Source organism: Hesperophylax consimilis, chromosome 27 (assembly GCF_061612785.1).
Source record: "Hesperophylax consimilis isolate HC1 chromosome 27, BYU_Hcon_1.0, whole genome shotgun sequence".
Lineage (NCBI taxonomy): Eukaryota > Metazoa > Arthropoda > Insecta > Trichoptera > Limnephilidae > Hesperophylax > Hesperophylax consimilis.
In genome coordinates, this window is record NC_142862.1 from 8,667,229 (window position 1) to 8,694,333 (window position 27,105).

At 34.0% G+C, this 27,105-nt stretch overlaps 1 protein-coding gene across 1 annotated transcript in view; it reads left to right on the plus strand.

Moving 5' to 3' along the window:
• The window catches only part of inaE (inactivation no afterpotential E), a 159,663-nt gene extending 133,350 nt beyond the window's left edge, over positions 1-26,313 (plus strand). Inside the window, exons 6-18 of the mRNA XM_089647911.1 lie at positions 12,171-12,336; positions 12,806-12,889; positions 13,414-13,549; positions 15,374-15,472; positions 16,686-16,789; positions 17,108-17,207; positions 17,694-17,810; positions 17,943-18,021; positions 18,408-18,630; positions 21,008-21,149; positions 22,450-22,554; positions 23,827-23,951; positions 24,528-26,313. Coding sequence (XP_089504037.1) covers positions 12,171-12,336; positions 12,806-12,889; positions 13,414-13,549; positions 15,374-15,472; positions 16,686-16,789; positions 17,108-17,207; positions 17,694-17,810; positions 17,943-18,021; positions 18,408-18,630; positions 21,008-21,149; positions 22,450-22,554; positions 23,827-23,951; positions 24,528-24,714 — 1,667 coding nt within the window. The 3' untranslated portion in view covers positions 24,715-26,313. The remainder of the gene's footprint in view (positions 1-12,170; positions 12,337-12,805; positions 12,890-13,413; positions 13,550-15,373; positions 15,473-16,685; positions 16,790-17,107; positions 17,208-17,693; positions 17,811-17,942; positions 18,022-18,407; positions 18,631-21,007; positions 21,150-22,449; positions 22,555-23,826; positions 23,952-24,527) is intronic.
• The last annotated feature ends 792 nt before the right edge of the window (positions 26,314-27,105 follow it).

Here is a 27,105-nt window from a genome sequence, read left to right on the forward strand (position 1 = left end):
TTCAGTTAAAACCAAAACATGTAAGAATTTTTAAGAAGATCAATAACATTTTCATTGAAGTGTCCTGAAAAGAAATTTCATTTATATTCCTTATGTATGTGGTCTACATTTTTAGAGATAGGGAAGATGGGGGGTTGGAAAGTTCCAGGCTATTCAGATCTAGTCACTAAACATATCTACGCCGTTCTCAAGCAACTTTCAATCCTGAATTATGGTCTCTCACCAGGGTGATACTGAACGTATCTTCCACTTTTGAACGAGGTACAGATTCATTATATGTAACTATATAAAATTTATTTTAATTCTATAATATGACATACTTATATAAATTAAATTAAATTTGTTTTGTCCTCGCCGGCTTTTGAACCCGTGACCTCAAATTAAACTATACAATTTAGTATTAACAGTGCCCCGCCGCACTGCGAAACCAGGCTGGAACAAAGGGAAGCCTTTTGTAACTCTTTATAATTGTATTTATCAAAAAAAAAATCCAAATAAAAAGTTATATTAAATGTTGTTACTGAGAACCTCCTCCATGAATCAAGCTATTGTAATATTGCATTACATTCTAAAATATATTTTAACATAATTTTCATAATCACAATATCTTTAATTAATAATAATTTGTTTTGCTCTGTGCGTGTCTTGTATTGAATGGAACGCACCGGCCAGCTGCCAGGTGCAGCGAGTTAGATATTCGAATTCGCGCTAGAAACATTTAGTAGCGAGGGCCGTTAAGCGGGAATTTAAGCCTTATCACCATCTACCTAAGGGTTGTTATTGATAGCGGCTCAATTTAAAATATTACACGACGTAGTGCATCGCCTTAAAGTTACTTCAACAATGTTTTTTCAAACAATCCTTTATACTCATCACCATTTATCTCGTCTAACTGCAAAATAAGATAAATAATAAATAGTTACGCAAGCTTATTTTTATTGATACATTGGAATAATTTTCTTATAAAATGTGATTTGGTAATGTGAGCCTCACTGGGTGCTTTACCCGTGCTGTTTATTACGAATAAAACGGTACTACATTCGAAATGGGGGTGAAACAACATAGTGCTTACTCATATGAAATAATAATGATGGTAGGTACTATCATTTCTACAACTCTTCCATAAAATATGGCGGTACTTACTTACCCAGCAAACTGCTGCCGCTTTCCCGGGAATTATGATGTTTCCCTTTGTCTATGGTTTATTTTGTTCCAAGTTCTTTGTCTATGGTGTATTTTGTTCCGTGCTATTTGTCTATGGTGTATTTTGCTTGATGCTATAGTAAGTTTCCGTCAAAGGAAACTTCCCCGTAGGAAAACTCCCTTGAAACATTACGCAGTGCTTATACGAACGTACGTATATATGTTTTAATATACTTCAGTGTAGACGTCTGTTTCATATTGTAGCTAAGCAGAACATGATAATTTGAATCGTGTAGTGATACTCGAGATTAAATCATTCGTTCTTTTTTTTAAATATAGCTGTGATTTTTTAACGAGTTTTTGTAAAACTCGACATGAATCGAATTCACCGATACAAAGTAGGTACGTAAATGAATCGATATATTTTTCACCGAACCACTTAATTTATAAATACACGCAAACCGGTTTCGGCACAAGAGTGCATTCGTCTGGATAAACAGGATGAAACTACTATTGTTATGAATGAGAAAGAGTAGTTATTGTGGTCAACTATTTAAATGTCGTATCGAAACTGGTTATATAAATCTATTTTATTCTACCGAGATTTCTAACAGATTTTTATTAATAATTGACGTGACACTTACCTCAATTAGGGATGCCATAGTCTCACTGGCTCCAGACGGTTGGGAGCAGTTGGAACTCTTGTGCGGTTTCACATTTTAAAAAATATCACCACCATTACGTATTATAATGATCACTGAAATGAATTGGTGCACTTAGGTATAAATTTTTTATTGAAATAGAATTTTAAACATCATTAATCAACACGGTTTAGTAACATTCCTATGAACAACTTCTAAAAAAGGAACACAAAGTTGAGATTCATGTCTATGTTGCCAAAAAACAAAAAAAAAATATTTTGAAAAATTGATTTTAAATAAAATGCGTAGAAATACATTGACTCAAAATTGTATTATTATATAATTATAACTTCGAAATAGTTTAGTAAATAAATTAATTAATCCAAATAAAACGGACATTTTTGAACCCATCCGAAAACTAAAAATTGCTTTTGAAATCTGATGAAATTCGCATTCAAATTTTGTTTTAAATAATATTTTTAAAAATTAGGCTTTGAAGCCATTGGCTTTGAAACATGTAGATTATTATTAATTAAAGGTGTTTTTTTTATGTACAAACATAATATAACAAACAAATTGATCGGTCGGTGGCTGAGTGGACATTGTGTTTGGGTCCCACCCAGGCGTAGCGTGTTCAATCCCTCGGCTGGCTAAGTCCTCCATCACAACACAAGCAATATTTTCCGCTTACTGTGGTGATAGTAGGAGATTTTCAAATATTGTTAGTTTATTCGTAACCCGGGAGTGTTTGTCTTTCTCAAAAAAAGCAAGTTTAAAAAATGGCTCAACTTACGTTTTTCCTTTAAACACCGAACTAAATTTACTGGTATCAAAAAATACTCATTTTATTAGGCAAGTGTTTTTCAAACATTATTGCTACCTCATTTTTTCATTTCATATGAAAATAATTAGTAAAATATTCATAAATTGTTCTCATATTGCGGTCGGAACCTTTGATTTCGTTGAGGTGTACATTTTAATGGTGACCGGATAAATCATCACAATGATAATTGTCACATCTTTAAAAAGTTATATAAAGTCATGGAAAGTGATGAAACAAAAACTTTATTAACTGGGTTAAGTAGGTTAGGTTAAAAAAAACGTTTGTTTCTAATGACTTATCATATCACTTTTTTAAAGTGTGTTGAATTGTCACTGTGTTGAGTTATCATGGAACCCATTTTAATTATTCTATGGTTAACTATTTTAATATGAGCAGTAAGGGAGTCAGAACGTTTTCTATGAGACCAATCGAGATGTTCCGAAAAGCGAACAAATTGACTCTACAGATAATAGCTGTGTGTTCCCAAAACCGAATAAATTAGCCTGAGGAGTTAGGTATACAATTTGTGATGCCGGCCTGGGCCCATGGGATGTAGTCTTACGTGTAGTAATACGACCCTGGTCAATAGATTAAACAAATAGAAAAACTGGTGTTTCTACAGGGTTAACGAAAAAATACTGCCAAAATATTCATTAGGGACTTTTAAGTGTAGACTGTAGACCTTTTTTATCCGCCCTGTGTTTCCGGTACCGGCATGGTTATTTCCGGGACATAAAGCATAATAATCTCCCGGAAGGCGGCCATTGTTGTTGCCGCTCTACATAAAATAACAATTTATACCGAGACCATAGTGAAAATGGCATTGTTATTATCCACATTCACACATTATATTGTTTCACGGAGCGGGAGAGGGTGGAGGAGGATTAGTCAGTTAAAAAAAGATTACTATCCTTTACGTAACTATACGGGGTGTTTGGTGTTTGATGCTAAACATTGAAGGACGTGCCTAATATAAAAAGATACTTAATATCTTTTTTTTATTTTTATTTTTTTATTGAATAAATAGTTAATACATAATATATCAACAAACAAGTCCTGCTAAGCCAATTGAATTGGCTTGTCAACAGGTGCTTAAAGTTTAGTTACATATTATACATTTTTATAAGTTATAATTTACATCTTATATCAACAGAATCAACAATTTTTTCATACAGTTTTTCATACATATTAAAGTAAATATTTTTTTTCCGATAGCCAATTTTTCACCATATATTTAACCTTATTCATAGACTTACATTGCTTTATAGTGTCAGGTAATAAATTAAAAATCTTCGGTATGTTGTATTCAAACGTTCTCTGTCCGTATTTATTATTAAATTTCAGAACTATTAAACCTTCATTGCGCGTGAATCTAGTATGTTCTAATTTTTAGTAATCTATTTATGTTCTAATTTTTCTTTATGCTGCGGGGTAAATATATACTGAATTATGATTTTTTGCCATAGAATAGCCTTAACAGGTAAAATTTTGGCACTCTGAAACAGCAACGGTGTATTATGTCTCTGTTTAAAAATATTAGGGACGACTAGTATTTTTACAATTGCGTTTTGTACAACTTGGACTTGTTTCAGATTGGTTATAGTAGTATTTCCCCATATGGTTAATCCATATAATTAATTAATACATTTAATGGTATTTTTAGTATGGTACATATGTATTTTTTATGTGAATACCGCACAAGAACCCAAACTGTCTGAAGTCAGTGAGACTATGTCATCCCTTGTCATGGGGATACCTCAATTGGTTGAGGTACTTTATGGGGCTGAAAGTAGTGGCGAGGGGAATGAGATGGGGAATAACCAGGTTGGGAAGTACCTGGTTATTAAGATCTGATCACCAAACGGCTAAAGCCATTTCAAGAAACCTTTCAGTTTTAAATATTGAAATATTTTCTCCGAAATTAATAGGTAACCAAATAATTCACCCGTATCGCTGCGGAAGTAGCGGTGTCGGGGGCGGGGTTTTCAGCAGGTACTATTCAACTGACTGATTTAGGACTGCCTGTCTTATTTACTGATAATAAGATGATACGATTACCTGAAAATAACAGAACTCAACATGATAACACATCGACTGTGGTATGTTACAACCCTTCTAGCCACAAAATGAAAATGTAACAGGAGACGATAAAAACGAATATTTTCAAATCCGTAAAACTAATTAAACATAATTTTTTCTACGGTTTTCTTGAAATAATCCTTTTAACATTAACCCCACGCAGGAGGCTCTGATGAAAATTATTTCCCCCAGAGCCAATGTCATCTTTTGGGATACTAAGTGGAGGGTCTTTTTTAAGGCGATCCCATATGTAGTAATGCAAAATCATGTGTTTTTGGTTTGAAAATTTGGTCGCCTAGAAATGTTTCAGATGCTTTAATTAAATACTGCGAGTAGAATACATCTTGGCCTTTGAAATAATCGAGTATTTTTTAGATAAGTATTTTTATAAGCCCAGAAAAAAATAATGTATAAGTCCTATGAAAATTGCTTTAAGTTTCAAAATCTCCTACTTACAAACCCATTTTCGGTTATAATTTTATTGTATAGTGTGGCAAATTAAATTATCTATAAAATGATCGAAAAAAGTTAAATATTTATGCCTGAACATCCACAAAATAAAATAAAAGGCACTTTTTGGCCATGTTTTTTTCTTGCATAAATCAAAACAGGCGGATGGTGTTAAGCGGGAATTTAAACCTTATCGCCATCTACTTAAGGGTTGTTATTGATAGTAGCTCAATTTAAAATATTACACGACGTAGTGCATCGCCTTAAGGAAAGGAAGTTCTGTTATGGTAAAGTGTATGAGGGTTTGGTAGTAATCTAGGGATATTCAGTTTGTCCAGGAGTGACGTCACATATGCATATATATCCTTACCACTACGGTTCAAGGGATGGCTTGAGAGACTAGTTGGAGAGGTCGAGGACTCCCCAAACCAGCGTCTCCCGATCTGGCACGCCACGCAGCCGCTGGCCAGGCGCATCCTGTACACACCTCACTCGATGAGCCCGAAAACCCCTTCTAAATCACAAATCGTAGCGAACCACTCGGGGTGACCTATGGCAGAGGTTATCCAATAAATGGTTCCCGAGGCGTCGCACAGTGGGCTGAAAATCGCCTTTCATAGACATAGAGACTTGAATTTTCAAGGGTATTTTTTTGGCTAGAAATGGGTTTTGCTGATCATTACTATGCTATAAAATTTCGTACGAAGCAATTGCGTGTACAAATGAAGGAGTTATCATTTTTTTAAGAAAAAATTGTATGACATTAAAAATGAGGATATCTCTGGAATCATAAGGTTGGCCATTCTATCCTTACACACAGATAATATACTACTATTTATTTGTAATTTTTTGACATACTTCGTATTGTGGCGCAACTTGCGATTTTTTTTTTTAAATCCTCAAAGTTGAAAAAACACTTTTTAATGTTGATGATTCATTTTAATGCTTAAATGCTTTACATATGAGTAGGCTTGCAGTGTAAATAAAATATTGTAAACTAGACAAAGCATTACATATGAGTAGGCTTGCAGTGTAAATAAAATATTGTAAACTAGACAAAGCATTACATATGAGTAGGCTTGCAGTGTAAATAAAATATTGTAAACTAGACAAAGCATTACATATGAGTAGGCTTGCAGTGTAAATAAAATATTGTAAACTAGACAAAGCATTACATATGAGTAGGCTTGCAGTGTAAATAAAATATTGTAAACTAGACAAAGCATTACATATGAGTAGGCTTGCAGTGTAAATAAAATATTGTAAACTAGACAAAGCATTACATATGAGTAGGCTTGCAGTGTAAATAAAATATTGTAAACTAGACAAAGCATAGCACAGATTTTTAGTCCACTGTGCGGCGGTACCCAAACCCGCCTCCCAAATTGAATAACCTAAAACAATTTAATGTTTAGTTTCGAAATCGCCTCAGCAAAAATTACTTTACCGTGTAGTACCTACTTTGAAGACTATTCTATACAAAACCACTGAAAAGTAACGTTCCCAAAAATGTGGCTTGAAGGCTTTTACCAAAACACAGTCGATATGATTAAATATTCAATAATGATCGCCCCATTTCCATAATATATTACGGCGAAAAATTACACGCGCGTGGCTTCGATTACATATTTATCTATTATTTACAAAATCGTTGTTAAAGATTATCAAAGAAATGTTTTTAAAATGTCGCTCGATCATTCTCAGCTCTTAACTGTCGAAGACCTAGCCCTTGTAATCGCTCTTCCGCGGCGATACAAGTGAATTCTGATTTCAAGCTGATTTATAATATTATTAGGACTGGTTGTTTCGGAGAATTTGAACAATTCATCAAATTTAAACGTTCATTTTCCAGTTCTGTGAAAGATTTTTTCAAGTTCTGTTTTAATTTCAGATTTGTCAAGCAACTAGCCTATGATGATATAATAACAGAACTTGAATAGGACTTTCACAGAACCCGGAAATGAACGTTGAAATTTGATGAATTGTTCAAATTCTACGAAACAACCCGTCCTTAATGTAAATTTATAATATTCTTCCTTGTCCCTAGTACACGTTGGGCCAACACATTTGGCCAACGTTGTCGTCAACCTGCCAACTTGTAAACGCTGTTGGCGCGTTGGTACCAAGAAAAAACGACAATAATCGGGTTGGACTGCCAATGTCATGTCACGTTGGCCCAACGTGTACTGGCAGCATAACACGTCATGTTCACGTGACCTTTCTTCATGAATATGTACTTATACTATTCTTCAGCGATCTGGGTATAAACTTTTATACTAATCTATTTTCAATATATCTTAACGGTTGACACCATGATCATAATACGAAATTTTTGCTTAATTACGTTTCTTTGATTAAGTCCTTAAGGCCTCGTAGTAAGCGTTCAAAGATGGTTTGAAAGGGAGATATGTAAATACGAATGTTAGAGGGAGCGCGCTAATATAAAAAACGATAATAATTAAGCGAAAATGGTGAAAATATTTAATAAAACACGACTCGTTTGAAATAGAGCAACAATCTCTCGACAAATGCTTTAGTTGCATTTAAAGATACACTGTGAATTTTCAATTTTTTTTCAAATATATTAAGTGACAATTTTCGTTTAATTTAGTTTACTTTGCGATTTTTTTCTATCAACGGAATTTCATATAATTAACCTTTCGGCATAACTAATGAACAGATATTGTCTTAAAAAATAACTTTTTTTTGGAACATATAAACTTAAAGAGTAACGAGAATGCGGAGGCTTAAATATTTCGCATCAAGTGCCAATCACCGTGTATTTTTTTTGTTTTGTTTGTACGAAGATTTTGCACACCGCACAAAAAATGGGGTAGGTATACTTACGTAATATTTTGCAATGTGGTCTTGTCGATTATATTAAATTACACAGCGTAATATTGCAGGATTATCGTGTGCCATAAAAAGGTGTTTGTTTTTCAGTTTGGGCATAAATTCCTATAACTCCAGTTTTCATAATTATTTTTTTCTTCCGTGTTTCATAAAATAAAAACCCTTTTATATTACGGTTTTTCAACTTGTTTTTTTTTTGTGCAAAGTAAAGCACATTGTTATTATTTTTTAGTGCGATGCTAACATTATTGTCACCCTGATTTAATAGTCACTCTAATTTCTAAGTAGTATAAAATAAATTCGCTTTCCGCGATATATCTCGAGGTAGTAATTGATGAAAATCTTAAATGGGACCTACATATCAAAGGTAACACGGAAAAACTTACAAAACTTATATATTTCTTTGAAAATCTAAGAAATGTGGTAAATAAAAAGGACATGAAAAAAAATCTATTACGCTTTATGTTATTCTCGTATTGAATATGGATTTATAGGATGGGGATCTGCTGTATCTAAGTATATACATAACCTGAACACAATTCAAAAACGAATCATAAATACCATACTGAAAGTACCCATAAGAAATCTTCGAAAAATATTTCTACCAAATGTACAACAAGTATATGCTAAAAATATACTATTGAAACTATTCAAAAATACTGAATCCTCTACAATACCGCGTATTCATCAAACAAGATCAAATCACAATGACATAAACAATATTCCAGGTCATAAAACCACATTCGGACAAAGAAATTACATTATTTTTGCGACAAAACTCCACAACATCCTTCTCCAGATAAAAAGCGAATAGAAAATTTGAATGATTACAAACTAATAATAAAAATCTGGCTAAAAGAGATTATTGAAAAAACTGTGAAAAAACATTAAAAACGACAAAGAAAACTAATAAAACAGAAATGAATGACTAAGAAATCCAATTTACCATACCATACAATTTACCATAGTATTATTTAATTTCATATTTTGTATGTACAATGTTTGAATAGTCGCTATAATAAAAAATAAATAAAAAATTATGGAAAATGGATAAAAATCGATGGTTTTTAATTAAGTCGTATAAAAAATATTTTCGGAAGCTTACATTTCTAACGCTGCCTAAACCTGCTGAGAAACATCCAAATAATGTACTTCGGAATCGTACTCGTATATCTTCAAAAGACCTACAGAAAAGTCCGCGATGGTACATATAAGTATATCTTCTAAGGGTAACCCTCTTCCTTCCCCCGTGGGTAACCCCTTACAACGCCGGGTACCAATCAGCTAGTTGAAATATAAACTTTTTTTTTCGATCTGATTTTTTTTTCTTTTTTTTTTTGTTAACTAAAGGGTTAAAAAACTTTTGGAGCCGGGTCTTCAATGCTTCAACGCATTTAAAAGGCATTAAAAGCTGATATTAACCCCGTGTAGACCGATTTTTTTCACATTTGACCTAAAACATTCCAACTTCGGACTCGATTTACTCTAAAACGAAAACTCACATAAAAATGTTACAACGCAAAATTGACCACGAAAAAGTAGTGTAGATTTACCAGCTCTTGTACTACGCGTTTCCTGACACCGTGTTTAATAAGGGGTATTTTTCTTTACTTATGTTCCTACATCTGCAAATGATTATTTTGCAAATTCGCATATTCAAAGACTGCACAGACTTGGAAACAAATACTGTTCAATATTAATGTCAATCATTACAACACTGAGTCGCAATTAAAATTCAGTTTTTTTAGATTATATATATTATTTTTTTTTAGAGAAAGACAGACATTCCCGGGTTAAGAATAATTAAGACAATATTTGAAAATCTCCTACCACCACAGTAAGCGGAAAATGTTGGTTGTGTTGTGATGGAGGACTTAGCCAGCTGAGGAATTGAACACACTTCGCCTGGGTGGTACCCAAACGCGATGTCAACTCAGCCACCGACCAGTGGATTATTATTAAGTTTTATCTTGTCCATCTTTTATAAAACACCCAATCTGGTGTAATAAAGGTTTGCTGTGATACAAACATGCTTTACAACAAGTCATGCTTTTTTTATAATAAAAACTAACTTTCTACTATAACTACTTTCAAATTTAAACATTTTTTTAAAGTTAATCTCTAGAACTATATTCAATCCACATATATTGAAAGTGGTTTACTTATACATGCCTAACAAGTGTACTTATTGGAGATTCCGTGCACTTTGTTTTGCTCCGAAAGCGAGGACTTCTGCCTATCAGAAAGCGCAAATCAATAGAGCGACTCAACTGCTCTACGAAGCTGCATTGACATTTTCAACGTCACTTACAGACAGTTCAGCAATATACAGGGTGTCCGGAAACTCGTAGTACAAGCGGGAAACTGGTGAATCTACATCACATTTGGAGTCGATTTTGTAGTATATTTTTTTTTATTTGAGCTTTCGTTATCGAGTAAATCGAGTTTGAAGTTGATTTTTTTTTTTTTTTTTAATCAAATTCTTATAAATTATTACTGAAGATCAAAGTACCCAACTAATTAAAACTATTTGAAAGTAAAACAAATGAAGAAACTCGGATTTGAAGCATTATTTTGAAATCACCCTTCATTTAACCCGGTGTAATCATAAAAAATTTCTGCTCTGCAGAGTTAAAACATCTGTTATTCAACCCTAAACACCAGAAAAAACTTTAACTCTAAAATAACCGAAAAATATTTTTTTTTGGTTTTTTTTTTTTTTGAAAATGCTCAAATCAAAAAACTTTATGTTTTTTTGTGTTCCCCATGTGGTGTAGATTCTCCAGTTTCCCGCTTGTACTACGAGTTTCCGGACACCGTGTATATACTATACATATATATACTATATTTGACGCATTTCACAAAATAGTAAAACTGCCCCCCATGACCTTTTTATACTTCTACTCTGCTCTATTTCCTATCAACCTTTTCTAGTTGTACCAACATAACATATCACAATAATGTCACCTTTTGTAGCATTCAAAAAATTCTTTTGGAGCAAAAGTCAGTCCTCCCGGAGCTGCAGACTCCAGCTCTGTTACTAGCAATTAGCTGCCAAATATGCCTCTATTTTAGTATTAAGCTGTACTAATTAAACATTTTATTAGTGCATATTTTAATGAGGTCACTGCAAAACAGACTTTTTGTTTTTTCTTTATTTTTTTCACTAACTTTTTAATGTACATTCTTTTACTGTTGTCTTGTTAACTTATATAATATTTTTATTTTGCTTTTCTTTCTGCTTTCTTTATTGTAAAATGACTGTCAATAACTATCATAATATGAAAATGACACTTGTGCCGTTAATTCTAAATTAATATATTAAATAATAAGACTTTTCATTAATTTCATTAATCCACTTCATTCATTTGATTCATTTAATTTATTTCATTCATTTGATTCATTTAACTTATTTCATTCATTTGATTCATTTAATTATTTTTTTTTCATTCACTTCTATTTTTTTTTTTTTTATTTATTAAAAGTATACAATACAGAATATAGTATATTATATAAAGCATCGTACTCCCAGGAGTTAATAAACTCATTGCTTCATTTCATTCATTTGATTCATTTCATTAAATTTATTCATTCAATTCATTTCATTCATTCATTTAAGATATATATCTGTACTTTTCTATAAAACCAGCCAACCCATTGGGCGCATTTTGCACTTGTGTTCTAAAATTAATTATGAAACACCCTAATATTGTAGAACTTTCATCTTCTTCCGGCACAAGAAAAATTAGAAAGAGGATATATTGATGTATTTTTAAATATAAGTATGTTAGTTGTAAGTCTCTAAATATGTAATTATATATTTCATTAATACAGTAGTTATAGGCCTTAGTTGTAAGTCGCTAGAAATAAGTCTAAAAACTTATATCTTAAAACTTGAGTTTAATTCGGACACACGGACATGCAAACAACAACTTATCGGTTTACTTATTCTACGATTATTCTTCTTCTTCTCTCATTCATCTGAAGCTTGCAGTCCGCTTCAAATCGTCAGACCATCTCATCAGTGGATGAACTCTGCTTCTCTTTACCAGCCTAGGAATCCATCCGATGATAATGTGGTTCCTCTGTTATTAGTCGTACCATAATATACCCAGATAGTTCCATTTGGTGGTCAATGTTTCTGCCTAATAATACTGAATTTTTCCTAATTGTTTCTATAGGTGTGGTGGTCAGTGGTTGGTGTGTTCTCGGCACCATCCTGGGCACCGTATGGTGCTCCTGGGATGCGGCGGGCAGGTCCTGGGTGAAGCTGAAGAGGTACCAGCGCGCCGAGAGCAGGCTGAACCAGCGCCGCTCTGGCAGCACGGGCCGTAACTGGAGACAGAGGTTTGTAGCGAGCCACCTACAAATGCATTACATTCAACTTAGTCAAAGAAACGAATTTTTAGAAATACCTGACACCACTGCGAGACAGCCTGGGTTTTCACTGTCTCGTAAGCTCTGGTCCTCCGTTAGGGGGACCATTGTGCCCGCATGATCCTAAAGTTTTAAGCTTAGACTTACAGAATTCAATACTTAGTTTTAATGATGTGGTCAATGTGGTCCATTAATTTCCCACAGGAATTCTAGGCAGTTCCTGAGGCCCTCGATGGTACATCTGAGATTTTGACTGAACTACACCACTATATAATTGCATATTCAATGAAGCTGCATCTTTCTTATATATCTTTAGGATGTGCATAATTTGACTTCTTCATTTCCTGCACAGGTTAATTTCATACATCGTTTTGGGTTTTGATAAAACAATTATTGTGATTTTTGATGATGTATTTGATTTTTGTTTATTTTTTTGCAGAAAGGTGCTGAGAGCATATCAAGATAGTTGGGACCACAGGTGTCGGATACTATTCTGCTGTATGAAGCCTTCTGATAGAGACAGGTAGTGATTCCATAAAATATGCACATATTCATTGATTTCATTGTATGGCTCCAAAGATTCTTCTAAAAGTAGTCCCCTCAACAATATCCAGTTCTCTTTGTAAGAGTTCAACACTTTTGAATCATTCTTTATCACTAATCTGACAAGACTTATCTTTCTTTATACAACACTTAGGCCCAGTTGTTTTGCAAAAATTCACATGTGGCAATGTCATCAAATGGCCATTTTGTTCTTTTTACATTTGAAAGGTCCCCATTAAACGCCGATTCTAGATGCGTTTCAGCTTTCTTTCAAATTATAAAAATCTGAAAAGCTTAACAACATGTTAGTTGTCCTCTTCTGCTGATTACAATTTGTTCAAAAGCTAACAGGCATAAAAATTGGCGCCGAATAGCTATTTGATGACAATTTTACATATGAATTTCTGTAAAACAACCCATCCTTAGTGTTTTATAAAGCAAAGATTTGGTCCTTTCATCGTGAGGAATCCTAATATAACCTAACCCTATTAATTCTTCTTCCAGAAATAGCTTCACCGACATAGCCCGCCTACTGAGCGACTTCTTCCGAGAGTTGGATGTGGTCCCTTCAGATGTGGTAGCAGGATTAGTGCTGCTTCGACAGTTCCAGAAGATAGAACAGAAGATTATCGTCAACCAGGTTGGTGGCATTAAGAATAATTTTAGCACAGTTTTATTTTTATTTATTCAAATAAAGACCCACCAAACTAGGTACAACATAATAAAATAAAAATAATAGCAAAACTAATAATAGTATTGTGCTACTCATAAAAACCTGGTCAGAAAAAAAAATATTTTTTGCCAATTCGACAGTATATGTAGGGACCGTCAATATATGTCCATGTACATGCACATATTAAACACACATTGGTGCAAATACATCACACACATACATAATAAAAAATAGTAATAAAATTAAAACAAAAATATCAAATTATTATTTTTTAATGATAAACTAATGTTTTTTATGCGTAGCACAAAGGATGGTAAATTATTATAAGCAATTTTGATTGAAGTACCAATACATGTAGAATTATTTGGCGGGTCAGCACCTGACCGGACATCAGAAGGTGCGGGTTCAATTCCCGTTGGCGGTATTTATTTTTACTCGGGAGATATTTTCAATTTGTATTGATATTTCAGGCGAGTAATTATTGCTTATAATAATTTAGAAACAACAAAAATAAAACATTTTGAAAATCTATCAAGAATTAGGTCAGCAATGAAGTAATGAAGTTTTAATACATATATGTTTATTTTAACTCAATTAAATTCTACAGTATTATCTATGTGGAAAAACCATTTATAAAATAATTTGTTTTTAATTTGGCACTCTGCCCGATTTTAAACCGCAACCTCTGGGCCCAGAGCCAAAACTTCAAAAACATTGCCACGGCGCTTGTCATATAATCCAACATTACAATTCTCCTCTAGTAACACTAATGTCGGTATGTAGTGAATGGGTAAATTTATGGGATAACTCTGTGATGGTGGTTTTGAGACGCCGTCTTAACATGTCGAAGGTTAAGTATTTATTTAGAATATTATGTACAGACTGTCAAGAAAAATTGGGGGCACTGCGGTCGTTTAAATTGTTTTAAATGGCGACACCAAGGTGGTTGATAGAATAAAATATACATATATGTATTTGTATCACTTCCCGACTTCCGATCTAGCTGAAACTCGGTGTATAGACTCCTTGTTGATGACAATGCATTTTATTCATCTTCTGTTGGCAATATGTACACACACGCGGACACATACTCAATTTTCTGAAATTGGATGACGTTACTGCAATCAATATACAAAATAAATGTCGGTCCTATCCGATCGGCATTTGGTGAGATTATTAGAGTGGTCGATTCCGGTTTCAGGGTAGGAAGGTTTAATCCTCAAGCAAACCAAAAAATAAAATAGTAAATAAGTTGATAATAATATTTAAGGATTGATTTTTGACACTGCTTCATAGAAATGATTTTTTTTGGTACTTTTGTAATGTGCATATCAAAGAAGCCATTTATTTTTTGGGCTACGTATACAGACACGAGCCGAACTGCCAAGCCAAACCACGAATTATGGAAAAGCGTGTGGTTGTTTCGTACCTTCCCCATAATTCGAGGTTAAACTCGCGCTTCTGTTCGCAAATGTATACACAGCATTAGAGGTTATCAAAATAAAAACCATGTAAATAAATGCACATTTCAGATTAAATGAAAAGCGATTAAAAAATTAGCAATTTTTCCCAATGACATTACAAAACTTAAGGACACGTTACAGAAATCTCAAGTTGGCAAGTCCTTTCGATTCCTTCCGAATGTGAAGAAATGTGAATGAGTAAAAAAATTCTAAATTACGTTGACAGACTCCGAGTTGTTTATTGAAGGAATGTCATAATACAAAATGTACATTCATGTTTGTTGCCTACAACAACATAGTATTAAGTTTGTTTGTTTGTTTGTTTCAGCGAACTAATGATGTTTACGAGTTCCTTTCTGGAGTTCCAGTGACTGCCAGAACACAGTTCCTGGCATTGAATGATCCTGCAGAACTGGAAATGTTCCAGGTATCTACTAAAATAATCTTCCTACTTTATACCTTTCATAGTATCTAAGGACATGGTGTTTCACAGAATTTGAACAATTCATCAAATTTCAATGTTGATTTTCAAGTTCCTTGAAGGTTCTTTTCGAGTTCCGTTATTATATCAATATTGGCCAATTGTTTTACAAAACTGAAATAATAACAGAATTTCAATAGAACTTTCACATTACTCAAAAAAACACCTTTGAAATTTTATGAATTGTTCAAATTCTGTGAAACAACCTGTCCTTAGTATTTACCTAATTCAGTTGGCAAAAATATTCAAAAAATGTATTATTGTGTTAGGATGGAAGAACTGCATTTATGATTTATTGGCCAATTACGCCGTAAAGTCTTAAACACATTACCCTATATTATGCGCCCACAATTTGGGCGCGGCATATACATATTATATGTTGGGGTGACACTCTACGCTATAATCTTCCTCAGGGGAGGTGGTCAGATCATTTGGGGAGATGCCGCAGAATTTCGTTTCTTTTTATGGGATCTGTCACTTTGACAGATGACAGCCGCGTAATTACAGCGCTCCGTAAATTGTTTGCCGATTTTCAAATATAGCATGGCTAGCAGATCACAGCGCACACCGTCGCCATGCTCACACTTCTAACACATCATCTTTTTAGTTGTGACAGGTCTGTATGGGATTATATGGCGAGCGATATGGAGTTATACAAAACGCTTTAAACTTATCGTGTAATCTGTGTCACCCCTTTAAATTTTCAATTTAATCACAGATTTCGAAATAATTTATGTGAGTATGATCACTATTGTGGAGAACCATTAACTCATTCACGGACAGTTACCGGAAAACAGAGGTTTATGACACGACACATGCTATCACATGTGGTTTGTGAAGTCAATGAAAATCAGTTATAAAAAATGATTGTCTTTGGGTGTGATGCTATCAAGTATAGAAGTGTTCGCTTTGTGACAAAAATAGACAAGCTACATACTTCTGATATACAAAACTTGACTTTCCGTTGTGTCATATCACGTCCTTGACTAAAAGACGTATATGTGCATTGTGTCATATCACATCTAAAAGAACCGCAATATTTATTGTGTCTGTGAATGTGTTAAAGTTTCCTACTTGTGATTACGGTGCGCCATGTCAGATATTGACATAATAAATCAAGGTTATTATTAGATACATTATTATGTAATATGTATTACAGACGGTGGTGCACTACATGCACTACGCGCTCGGTGCTTATGGCTGGCCCATGTTCCTCCTGACCAGCTCTGCCGCAGGAGCTTGTGGACTATGCGCTTCCTTGAGGTAAGCTGAAATATCTTATTCTGTTAAAAGTTTGTTCAGAGGAAAATTATCTGAAATAGGTTGAGGTTATAAAAAAACCAAGCCTTCCTTTTACTAATTACTTTTGCATTTATATTTCTCAATTCATTTTTGAATAACTCCTTGACACTCCAGCCACCATCATATGTAGCAACCATTTTTTGAAAATCCTTAAAACAATATCTTTTGAACTGTTTCATATAACTGTCATATCTTGCAAACGATCACCGACCGCACCAGCGCCATCTACTTAGAGCTTTCCAGATTACCTGCCATTGAATATTAACATTTTGATTTCAGATGTTGCTGCGCATCTACTGTAGGGGGAGCCACAGTAGTGCATGACAACTGTTGCCAGTGTAACTATACTGCCCTTAGACATCTACTGCAAGTTGGTGATGTAAGTTCAAATAAATATATGAGACTAACTGATACGCTCGCAGTAATGTGTTCTGTAGCTCATGTAGGAAATGAGCAAGCTGAATACAAGTTGCTTTGACCTAAAAATTCCAAACAAAAAAGCTGTGTAGATCTTGTGACACCAAAGCTCACAGTTCAAGGGTTTTTTCTGCTTCGGACAATCAAACAAATTTTGGCAGCGCTCATTCAAAAAATCATACCTCCGAATGTTAATATGAAAACATGTAAACTGCTTACTGTGGTATAAAGCCAATGAATCCACCTATATTTCATTGTCCATCCCATATTAGTAGGTTTTATAATTTAGCTGTTAAAATAGATTGAAATAAATAGTCAGTCATCACTCAAGGCCTAGAGTGATGAGACCTAAATATGGGTAGCCATCGTTCGACTGGATAACTGATTATTATTGATAATATTATGGATAACTGTGATTATTATTAATTTTACTAATTTATTGTTTCAGGTTGATATAACCTATGCCACATACCATGTTGATGTGGCAGAAACCCCATTCTTCATAGCCGTGGATCACGAGAAGAAATCTGTTGTGCTAAGTATTAGAGGCACTCTTAGCATGAAGGTATTACATACTTAATTTTCCATTTAGAACAAAATAAAATGGCTCTGAAAGGTTTAGAAGTACCTATTTTGATTGCTCTTTTTAAAATAGTTAGCCATATTTTATTATTATTAATTGTTTTGTATGCTTTAGGATGTAATGACAGATCTAAATGCGGAGGGTGAACCTCTTCCGTTGACACCACCAATAGATGATTGGATTGGACATAAAGGTAAGGTTTTTAATCTTAAATTATAATTCATTTTGACAAAGTTCTTTGAACCTATGCGGCGCTTTTTTGGTTTACTCTCAGTGAGCAGACTTTCTAGACATATGTTTTGACATATTTTGTACACTGTTGACATTTGCCACATGAGAACAGGTTGCTTCTATGAATCGTTCTTATGTTCAACACCTTGGCTTTGCAGAGAATATGAGTATTTTCAAGAACCATGTTCACTCCTTCCTCTCTTCAAGTTAATATAAAATAAAATTCTGCAGGCAATAAAATATTGTTAAACAATTATTGCTAGTATAAGCAATAATATCTTCAGATTTCCGTCACATTGAATGCTTAACATTAAAAAAAATCTTATAATTCTTTTTTATCGCCACCAGGAATGGTCCAAGCTGCCGAGTACATCCTAAACAAGCTGCGGCGCGAGCAGCTGCTGGAGCGGGCCTTCAACAGCGACCCCACCCGCGGCACCACCAAGTACCGCCTGGTGCTGGTGGGTCACTCCCTCGGGGCCGGAACCGCTGCTATCCTGGCCATACTGCTGCGGCCCAACTACCCCGATCTGACGTGCTTCAGTTACAGTCCTCCCGGCGGATTGTTGAGGTAACCATATACTGCTGGGTATCTAGCTCGGTTGATCGATTAAACCCTTTATCAATACAATATTGACTTAAACCATCATCAATGGTCAGTTAGAGATATTTGTGATCACGGTCAGCATATCATTCCGACAGTCGATAGACAAAATCTGCCGCATTTAGGTCAGCCTCTAAGGTGTCAGATAAACTTACAGTTAACTGTCAATATACACAACTTTTTGAATAATGTCATTCGTTATGCAAAATTACTGACTTATTAATCAACGTAGGTGAAGTAACGAAGCTCTTCAAATTAAAAGATATCTTATAAGCCATCAAATGATTCTGTTCCAGCTTGGAGAAACATAAGTTTTACAAATATTAATTTTATTTAACAAATATTATAGCAAAAGACCTGATTAACTAAGGACGGGTTGTTTCGGAGTATTTGAACAATTCGTCAAATTTCAACGTTCATTTCTGGGATCTGTGAAAGTCCAATTCAAGTTCTGTTATTATATCATTATAGGCTAGTTGCTTGAAAAAACTGAAATAAAAACAGAACTTGAAAAAATCTTTCACAGAGCTTGAAAATGAACGTTGAAATTTGATGAATTGTTCAAATACTCCGAAACAACCCGTCCTAAGTAACTACCTTTTTAGTGTCAAAACATAGATGCGCAGTACCAATGAATATTAAAGTTAGTACTTCAATTCGACATCTGTCAATTTATTAATATTTAAATTTTTACATAGCCGTTTAGGATAGACAGATCAGCCAGTGTTGCCATCGTATAACGATTTCTTATTTATATCGTGGAAATATCCGTTTGGCTATCAACAGCGTAACTGTGCTATGGATATTTATATAAAATCGTCAGAAGTTGAACATATCGATCCGATATTGTTAAGTTATCAAATCAATCATGCCAGAACGCCGGGTTCTATCACAATGTTTGGCGACGAATTGGTTTAGCTACTATAAAACCACTTTTTACCAAGATAATATATACTATGGTCACAATAAAATTAAATATAAAAACTCCGACGGTAAACACTACCTTTGGACAAAGACACCATAAATACCACGCTATTAAAGCATTCAACAGTCTTCCACTTGAAACAAAAATTGAGGAAAATAAAAATATATTCAAACACAAAATAAAAACATGGATTAAAGAACAAAAAGACAATATTACCAAAATTCTATAACATAAAAGAATAAAACATATACACGCAACACAAAAAAATATATAAAACACGCAACACGCACAAACACATATATCATTATAAATGCCGATTTACATTCTCTTTTGATATTTTTCTTTTAGTGTTATAATTATATTTTAATTTTTAATCTTAATTTTTATTTTAAATTTATCTTTATTTTAATGTTGTTTTTCTTTTTTTTTAAATGTATAAATTCTTAAATTATAAAATGGGGGCCTCAGCACGGGTAAACAACCCAGTGAGGCCAACATTACTGAATTGAAATATGAAATATTGTAAAAAAAAAATGTATCAACAATAAAAAAAAAATAATCAATGGGAATAGATTAACCTGGTGAAAATTTTCGCTAAAAACCTTCAAATATTGTCGAAAAAATAATAGATTTACCATTTTTAGTTCTTGTTCATTTTTTTAAATTTTATTACTTATCAATCTTTGGTCAATTACTTATCAATAAAGGAAGAAGCAACAATCAGTTTTTTCATGTTTTCTGATTATTCTGTCGAATGCGAAGATTCATTTATATGTAGGAAATGACTATGCAATGTCAACCTGTGTGACTGAACAGTGTATAAACATGGGCAGTTAATTACTGCTCTGCTTAGTATCTGTGTTCAATACAACAATTTTTTTCCATGTTTTCTACCGCTAGTCCAGCATTTAAGGTCCCGTGGTAAGCGTTCAAATATGGTTTGAAAGGGAGATATGTAAAAAGGGAGATTTTTTAATATATTAAATAATAATTTTCGGAGCTTACTTTGCAATTTTTTTCTATCAAGGGAAATTCATATAATTAACATTTCGGCATAACAAATGTATGGATATTATCTTAAAAAATAAGTTTTTTATTTTTGGAACTTAAAAACTTAAAGAGTTAACGAGAAACTTGTTATAAATCGGTAGAAATTGGGTATGCAGGAGCTTAGCACTGAATTTGTATAAAGGGGGAAGGGGAAGATGTGAAGATCCAGACTATTCAGATCTAGTCATCTACTTAACAAATATTTAAATTCCAGTGGTCACTCCGCTTTGGAAAGCGTAAGCATATTCTCAAATATCTTACCAAAGGATTTTTTGCCTTCAATACTTCTGCAAGCTTTCGTTTTTTTTTTGGCTTTTTGGTTATAATATCAAAAATACTAAAATTAAAAACAATTTGTTGTGATTTCAGTATGCCAGCAGTACAATACAGCAAAGAATTTACCACCTCTGTAGTGTTGGGGAAAGATGTGGTGCCGCGGATAGGGCTGCATCAACTAGAGGCGCTCAGGGCAGACCTCATCAATGCGATACAGAGAAGTGTGGACCCCAAGGTTTGTTCCTATCACTATTTTTTATCATAAATCACTTAATCATTGAGCTGGTTGGTACAGCAAAGGCTGCACTGATATGCTCCACTATTACCTCTCCCTTTTTCTCATGAACAATGCATGTGACAAAAAGAGAAGTTTGGTAACCACATATTTATATTTATGTATGAATAGTAATTCACTGATGGATACACACCATCTTTCACAACCAAATACATTAGGTATTTTTCTTTAGGAGTTCCTTACAGCAGTGAAAACATTTGCTTCCATCTAATTTTTACCTCTTTATCAGTCTCTTATTGCGTCATTGTCACAGATAAAATAACAATATTAAAAAGAACACCTTTGTTTTCACAAGATGATAATTTAACCATCTTGATGTCATAGAGTCCGGAGACGATCAATGTCAATTATCAATGTGCATTGAAGTGAGATTAACGGAACTTCAATCGACCGGTCAATATTTTCTCCCTTGTTACTTTGTTGATGTCTGCGGAATTAGTACCTAAAGTTTGCGAGAACAGTAAGTATCATAAGCAATAATTATTAGCCTGAAACACCCATACAAACAGAAAAAATCTAGGCTAGTCATTATTGCTTAAAATAAATTGGTATCCTTTGTGCTATGCATAAAAACCTTGTCTTATCAGTTTATCATTAAAAATATCAGTTACAATCTTTCGTTTTACTTTCTATAACTTAGGAGAATCGCGGTATAAAGTAATTATAAATAAAACAAAGCTCATTCCGCGATGAGATTGAATTCCAAAGTGCTCGATAGATAGAGTAATTGAACAAACAAATCAATCACCCAGTGAAAAGGTCATACCGCTGCCAGGGCCGGCCCTATGTAGGCACAATTGCAGCAGTCCGCTCCGGGCACTGAATTATCAAGGCGCTAATAATAATACCTAACACCTAACAGTCCTAACACATCGCCCTTGAGATTAGTTTTAACCAAAACGACGCTACACAAATACACAAATCATCCGAATATTATTAATTATGGTGATCACTTATCTAGGTGTCTACTGGTTTTGACAAGGTGTGTCAAAATTTTACTCGGGCCAGGCGCCATACCACTCAGGATGGGATAGCCTGTCCGCTACGCTAATGTGGATTTTCTAATTGTCAATAGCTTCAATTGCCTCAGTGAATGATCAAGTAGCATCAATCTCATCAAAGATATACTACATATGTAATACTGATTGTCTCTGGGACACTTAAGTTCGATGCGCAGTTATATGACCTAACCTCACTTATACCATTTGACCGTAAATAACCATGTTGTTAATATTTTTAGTGGAAGACCATAGTGTGTAGTGCCATGTGCTGCTGCAATAGGAAGCCCCGCTCCGCCATGGCCCTGTCGGCTAGTGGGGCCACGGGACTTGCCAAATACCAACAGGCTAGTAACACATCATTTACCATAATTTATTTTTATCTTTCCATGAATACTAAATTCTAGGAGCTCCAGTTACAATTACTTCTTATTATCTAGTGTGAGCGAGTTTCGTTGTTCATTGTTGTTAATAACAACCCTGCAAAGTTTCCTCATATATTATTCAAGTCCATTGTTAAAGGTAAATTTTGTGAAAAAAATATAATTAGTTTGTTCCTGATTAAATGGGAATTATTTACCTGCACAAATATATGTACTTCATTAACCTTTACATATGTACCTGAAGGTAAAAATCACATTCGACCCGAAGGGGGGTCGCTAGCAGAGGCGGCTCTACGGTTCCAGGCGTAGTAGGTCATTTAAAAAAAATGTGCGACTAATCTTTATTTGAATTTGTGAAAAATGCCCAAACATTATTATCTGTATCAATTTCTAAATCCGCGACTCTAAAAACATATCATGTTAATGTAGTAAATTGAAAATAACACAATCTATGTACTTACGGCAAATTATTTTTAAGAGATTACATTTTAATGTAGTTGTGCACAGCATTAAAGTAAATAAAATAAGAGTTTGATACTCATGTCCGCAGTATCCAAAGATACTGGGTGTAAAGCAATTGAAAAAAAACCAATGTTCCACACACGACAAGCGTGTAAAATGAAAAACCGACATATGTTTTTGTTACCATCTCTTTAAGACATATAATATTCATCGTGCTGTCTCCCTCACAGCCAGGACCTAAGTGTCCCTGAGCTTTCTTCGGGACCTAATTTTTAACTTCGACGAAAGACATAGTGCCATATCGTTTAATCTATGGTGCGCATAGGGACAGAAGATGCCAAAGTTGGGACATTCTTTAAATTGACCCAGCGAATCATGTGGACTTGTGAATGAAAGCTTCTATTGGAGACAATAGATGTCACTGCTTGTCACTCGCTGCCGCCACTCGCAGCTCTGCTGTTTCATGGTACATTTCAAATAAATTAAGAATAGACCAGTTCTTTTGATGCACATAATTTATTATTATTGTTGTCTTATAATTTTGGAGGGTCAAACACCAATCGACCTAAGGGAAGAAACGCCACTGGTAGCTAGGGTCCCCCATATATCGTGGAACGATTGTTGTGTCTGATTTTTTTTTGTGCTTTCCAGTAACACTCAGATATTAGTTACCCTTTTAGCCGGACATTACCCATCTTCGCCCAGCAGATGCAAAACAGTGAAAAAGATAGAATAAAAGCTAATTTAGCACTACGGATTGACATCATGTTTCAGGCCAAAGACGTTGCACGATCGGGTCACGTCCACCCGGAGAGCGGTGGCACCCTTACCCTCCACCGACCTCTGCTTCCCCCCGGCAGAATCCTTCACCTGGTCCGCCACCACCCCGGGCATACGCAGTAAGTTGAAACCCTGAATCACATTACATTTAACAATAGCATTTTAATAACCTCAGAATTTCCAGTCAATAAGCAAGCAGCCGACTTAATGATTTAACTTTGCAGGTGGCGAAAGAAGAAACTAATGAACTCACAAACAATGTTAATGTTAATTATTGAAAATAATATCAATAATTTAAGTATTAAATTATAAAATAGAAAGGCCAGAATAATTTATATGCAAGTTTGCTATTGCTTGAAGATAATTTTTGCTAATCAACTTTACAAGTTTTTTCCACTCTCAAACATAATAATGTAAATAGAATTTGCATCTAATACACTTACCAGAATAGATAGTGCTTAATAATTATGATATTTCCTGCTTTGTATGCTAACTCACTTATGCTATTTTTTCCGCTGCTGTTTCCAAAGGGGTCCACATGAATCAGTCAACAGGTTAGATGAACATGCTAATACATACAGTAAAGCTTGCATTTTATGGCATTGAATTGAAATCGTATATTGTTGTGTTGTTCCCGCACGTTCCGAACAATAATGTATAATTTAACAACCTAACCTCACTTTATTTAATTACAGAAACGTGGTTAGCAAACGAGAGCCTGTCTACCAGGCCATATGGGCGGAGAACACAGACTTTGACGAGGTGCTCATATCCCCTGGGATGATCCAGGATCACATGCCCGACAAGGTGCTCGAGGCACTCAACAAGGTAGAACTTCCGCCTGGAGCCAAGCCCACCAAGCACGCTAACCTCATTGTGTAGCTTGTTGTCTTAGCTAATACATAGTCAATTAAGCAGCATACCTTGTTAAAAAATTCTCATCAAGGTAGAGAGCCAACCACTGCTTTGTTGTCTTAGCTGTTTGCATAGTCATTTGAGCACCTTACATAGTTTCTCAACAAGGTTAGTTTGCTGCTGACATAGTCATTTGAGATGCATACCTTGTTAAAAGTTTATCATCAAGGTAGAAAGCCTACTATGCACTCTAATCTGCCTTGTTGTCTTTTTGCCAATTACATACCTAGTCAATTGAGCAGCATTCCTTGTCAAATGTTTCTCAAACACGTAAAATCCCTACCAAGCACTCTAAGTTCTTTTTTTTATTATTGTAAAGACAAATAACTTAGTTTACATCAATTTATTATTATTTACATAACCTACATGTTTCGCAAACAATGTTTGCTTCATTGAGTATAAGCACACTGATAATTTTAATAAATAATTATTTTTCAAGAGATGTAATAAATTTAAAACATGAACATATTATAGGTTTTTCTAAGTAAATAATACACAAGTACTTGCCCTTTTCTTCGGCATTTGCACTAGCCGAGTTTAAATCTCACAGCTGATACTAATTAACTAATTAACTCTGCATTCATCAAAGTTCCGTACTGTTTTACCTTTGTTAATTAGATTGAATGAATGCATAACATTCTGCTCAGATAATGTTTTAAATCTAACTTACTGATTGCAGCAATTTTTTTTTAAATTTGTGATTATTGTTTAAATTGGGAGGTACTGCAAACTCCAATGAAAACATTGCTTTTTGGCCAAAAAATTGCAACCGCCTAAAAAAATAAATTTATTTAACATTTAAAAGCGCTTCACTAGGTATTGTAGTTATTGATTATTATAACACAATTACTTCTTACTTCAATGCACCCAGCAACATTTTTACACAGTTAACCACACGATTTTTTAATTCTTATTCTTGTGCTCAACACCTTATGTTTCCTCTTTATTACGACAAGAGTCTCTCCAAGACCCAGGTTACTCCTTCATTTTCTTGAAAAGGCCTCAGAGATGATATGGCCTCTCAGGTCCTTCCTTTCTAATCCACATTTTATGAATAAACTGACTTCGGGTGTCCTCTCTTATCGGAGATTGGATACCATCACCTTTTTTAAACATTTAATCAAACAGAAGGTATTTATTACAATTTTCAATAAAAATTTTAATATACACAACATATCTTATACACAAATCGCCTTTTTCTATCTGTAAAATATTACTTGCCCCTAATACATAAAACACTACAAAACATAGTTAAAACGTGGTTAAACGTGATGTACATTAAAATCTATGCATTCATAGATGGGATTAATTTAATTATTTTATTAAAATACACTTTTTCCAAGTTATGCTTTAAAATATTAAGAAAAATTATTTGTTTGCGCCCGTACCCACGTAATTTGAATAAATAGGTTTGTCCGCATAAAAACTTAACTCTTCCAAGAGAGGCATACAAATACAATATTGGATTGAATCACCGATACATTATTGTATTTGTATGCCTTTCTTGAAAGAATTGGGTTAGTATACGTATAAAACTATTTATTCATGTTCATATTAACGCAAACAAATAACTCGTCTTAATATTTTAAAGCATGACTTTGCAAAACTGTATTTTGAAAAAATAATTAAATTAACGCCACCTATTGATTAACCATATTTAATTAATAATTATTTATGGTTAATAACGAGGTTGTTTATTTATTTATTAAATTATTTAATTAAGACAACATTAATTTAAAATAATGCTAAAACTGAACACAAGCGTATACTTTACTATTGATGTATGTACTTACTTAATCTTTTGGTTAGATTTTAGAAGTTTTTTACTGTATTTAGACATTTTTTAAAGTGTGATATTTTGACTCAAGTATTTTGTAGTATTTTATTGTTAAATAATTTGTATCATTGCTTTTTGTTAGGTTATTTTTATTTATTATGGTCATTGCTGAGATTGCAGAATTGGCTATGTCCATTATATTTGATTTTAATATAGCTAGTCTTGCAAATTCATATGAGTATAAAAATGACCCTGATTAACATTGTATCTAGGGTTTTCCAATAAGAGGTGTTATTTTGATATTCAATCGTAAAAGATCAATGGTTTCGTTGCTTGTGTGGCACGTAGCGCCGTTTTGTTGAAATTAAATGTTGTCCAAATCAATACCATCCAATTCCAGCCATAAAAAATCATTAATCATCTCTCGATAGCGCAATCCATTCACCGTAACTGTTGCTCCAGCCTCATTTTCGAAAAAGTACGGTCCAATGACTGCCGGACCATAAACCGCACCAAACAGTCACACGTTGAGGATAGAGAGGCTTTTCAACAATAACTTTTGGGTTTTCCGAGCCCCAGAT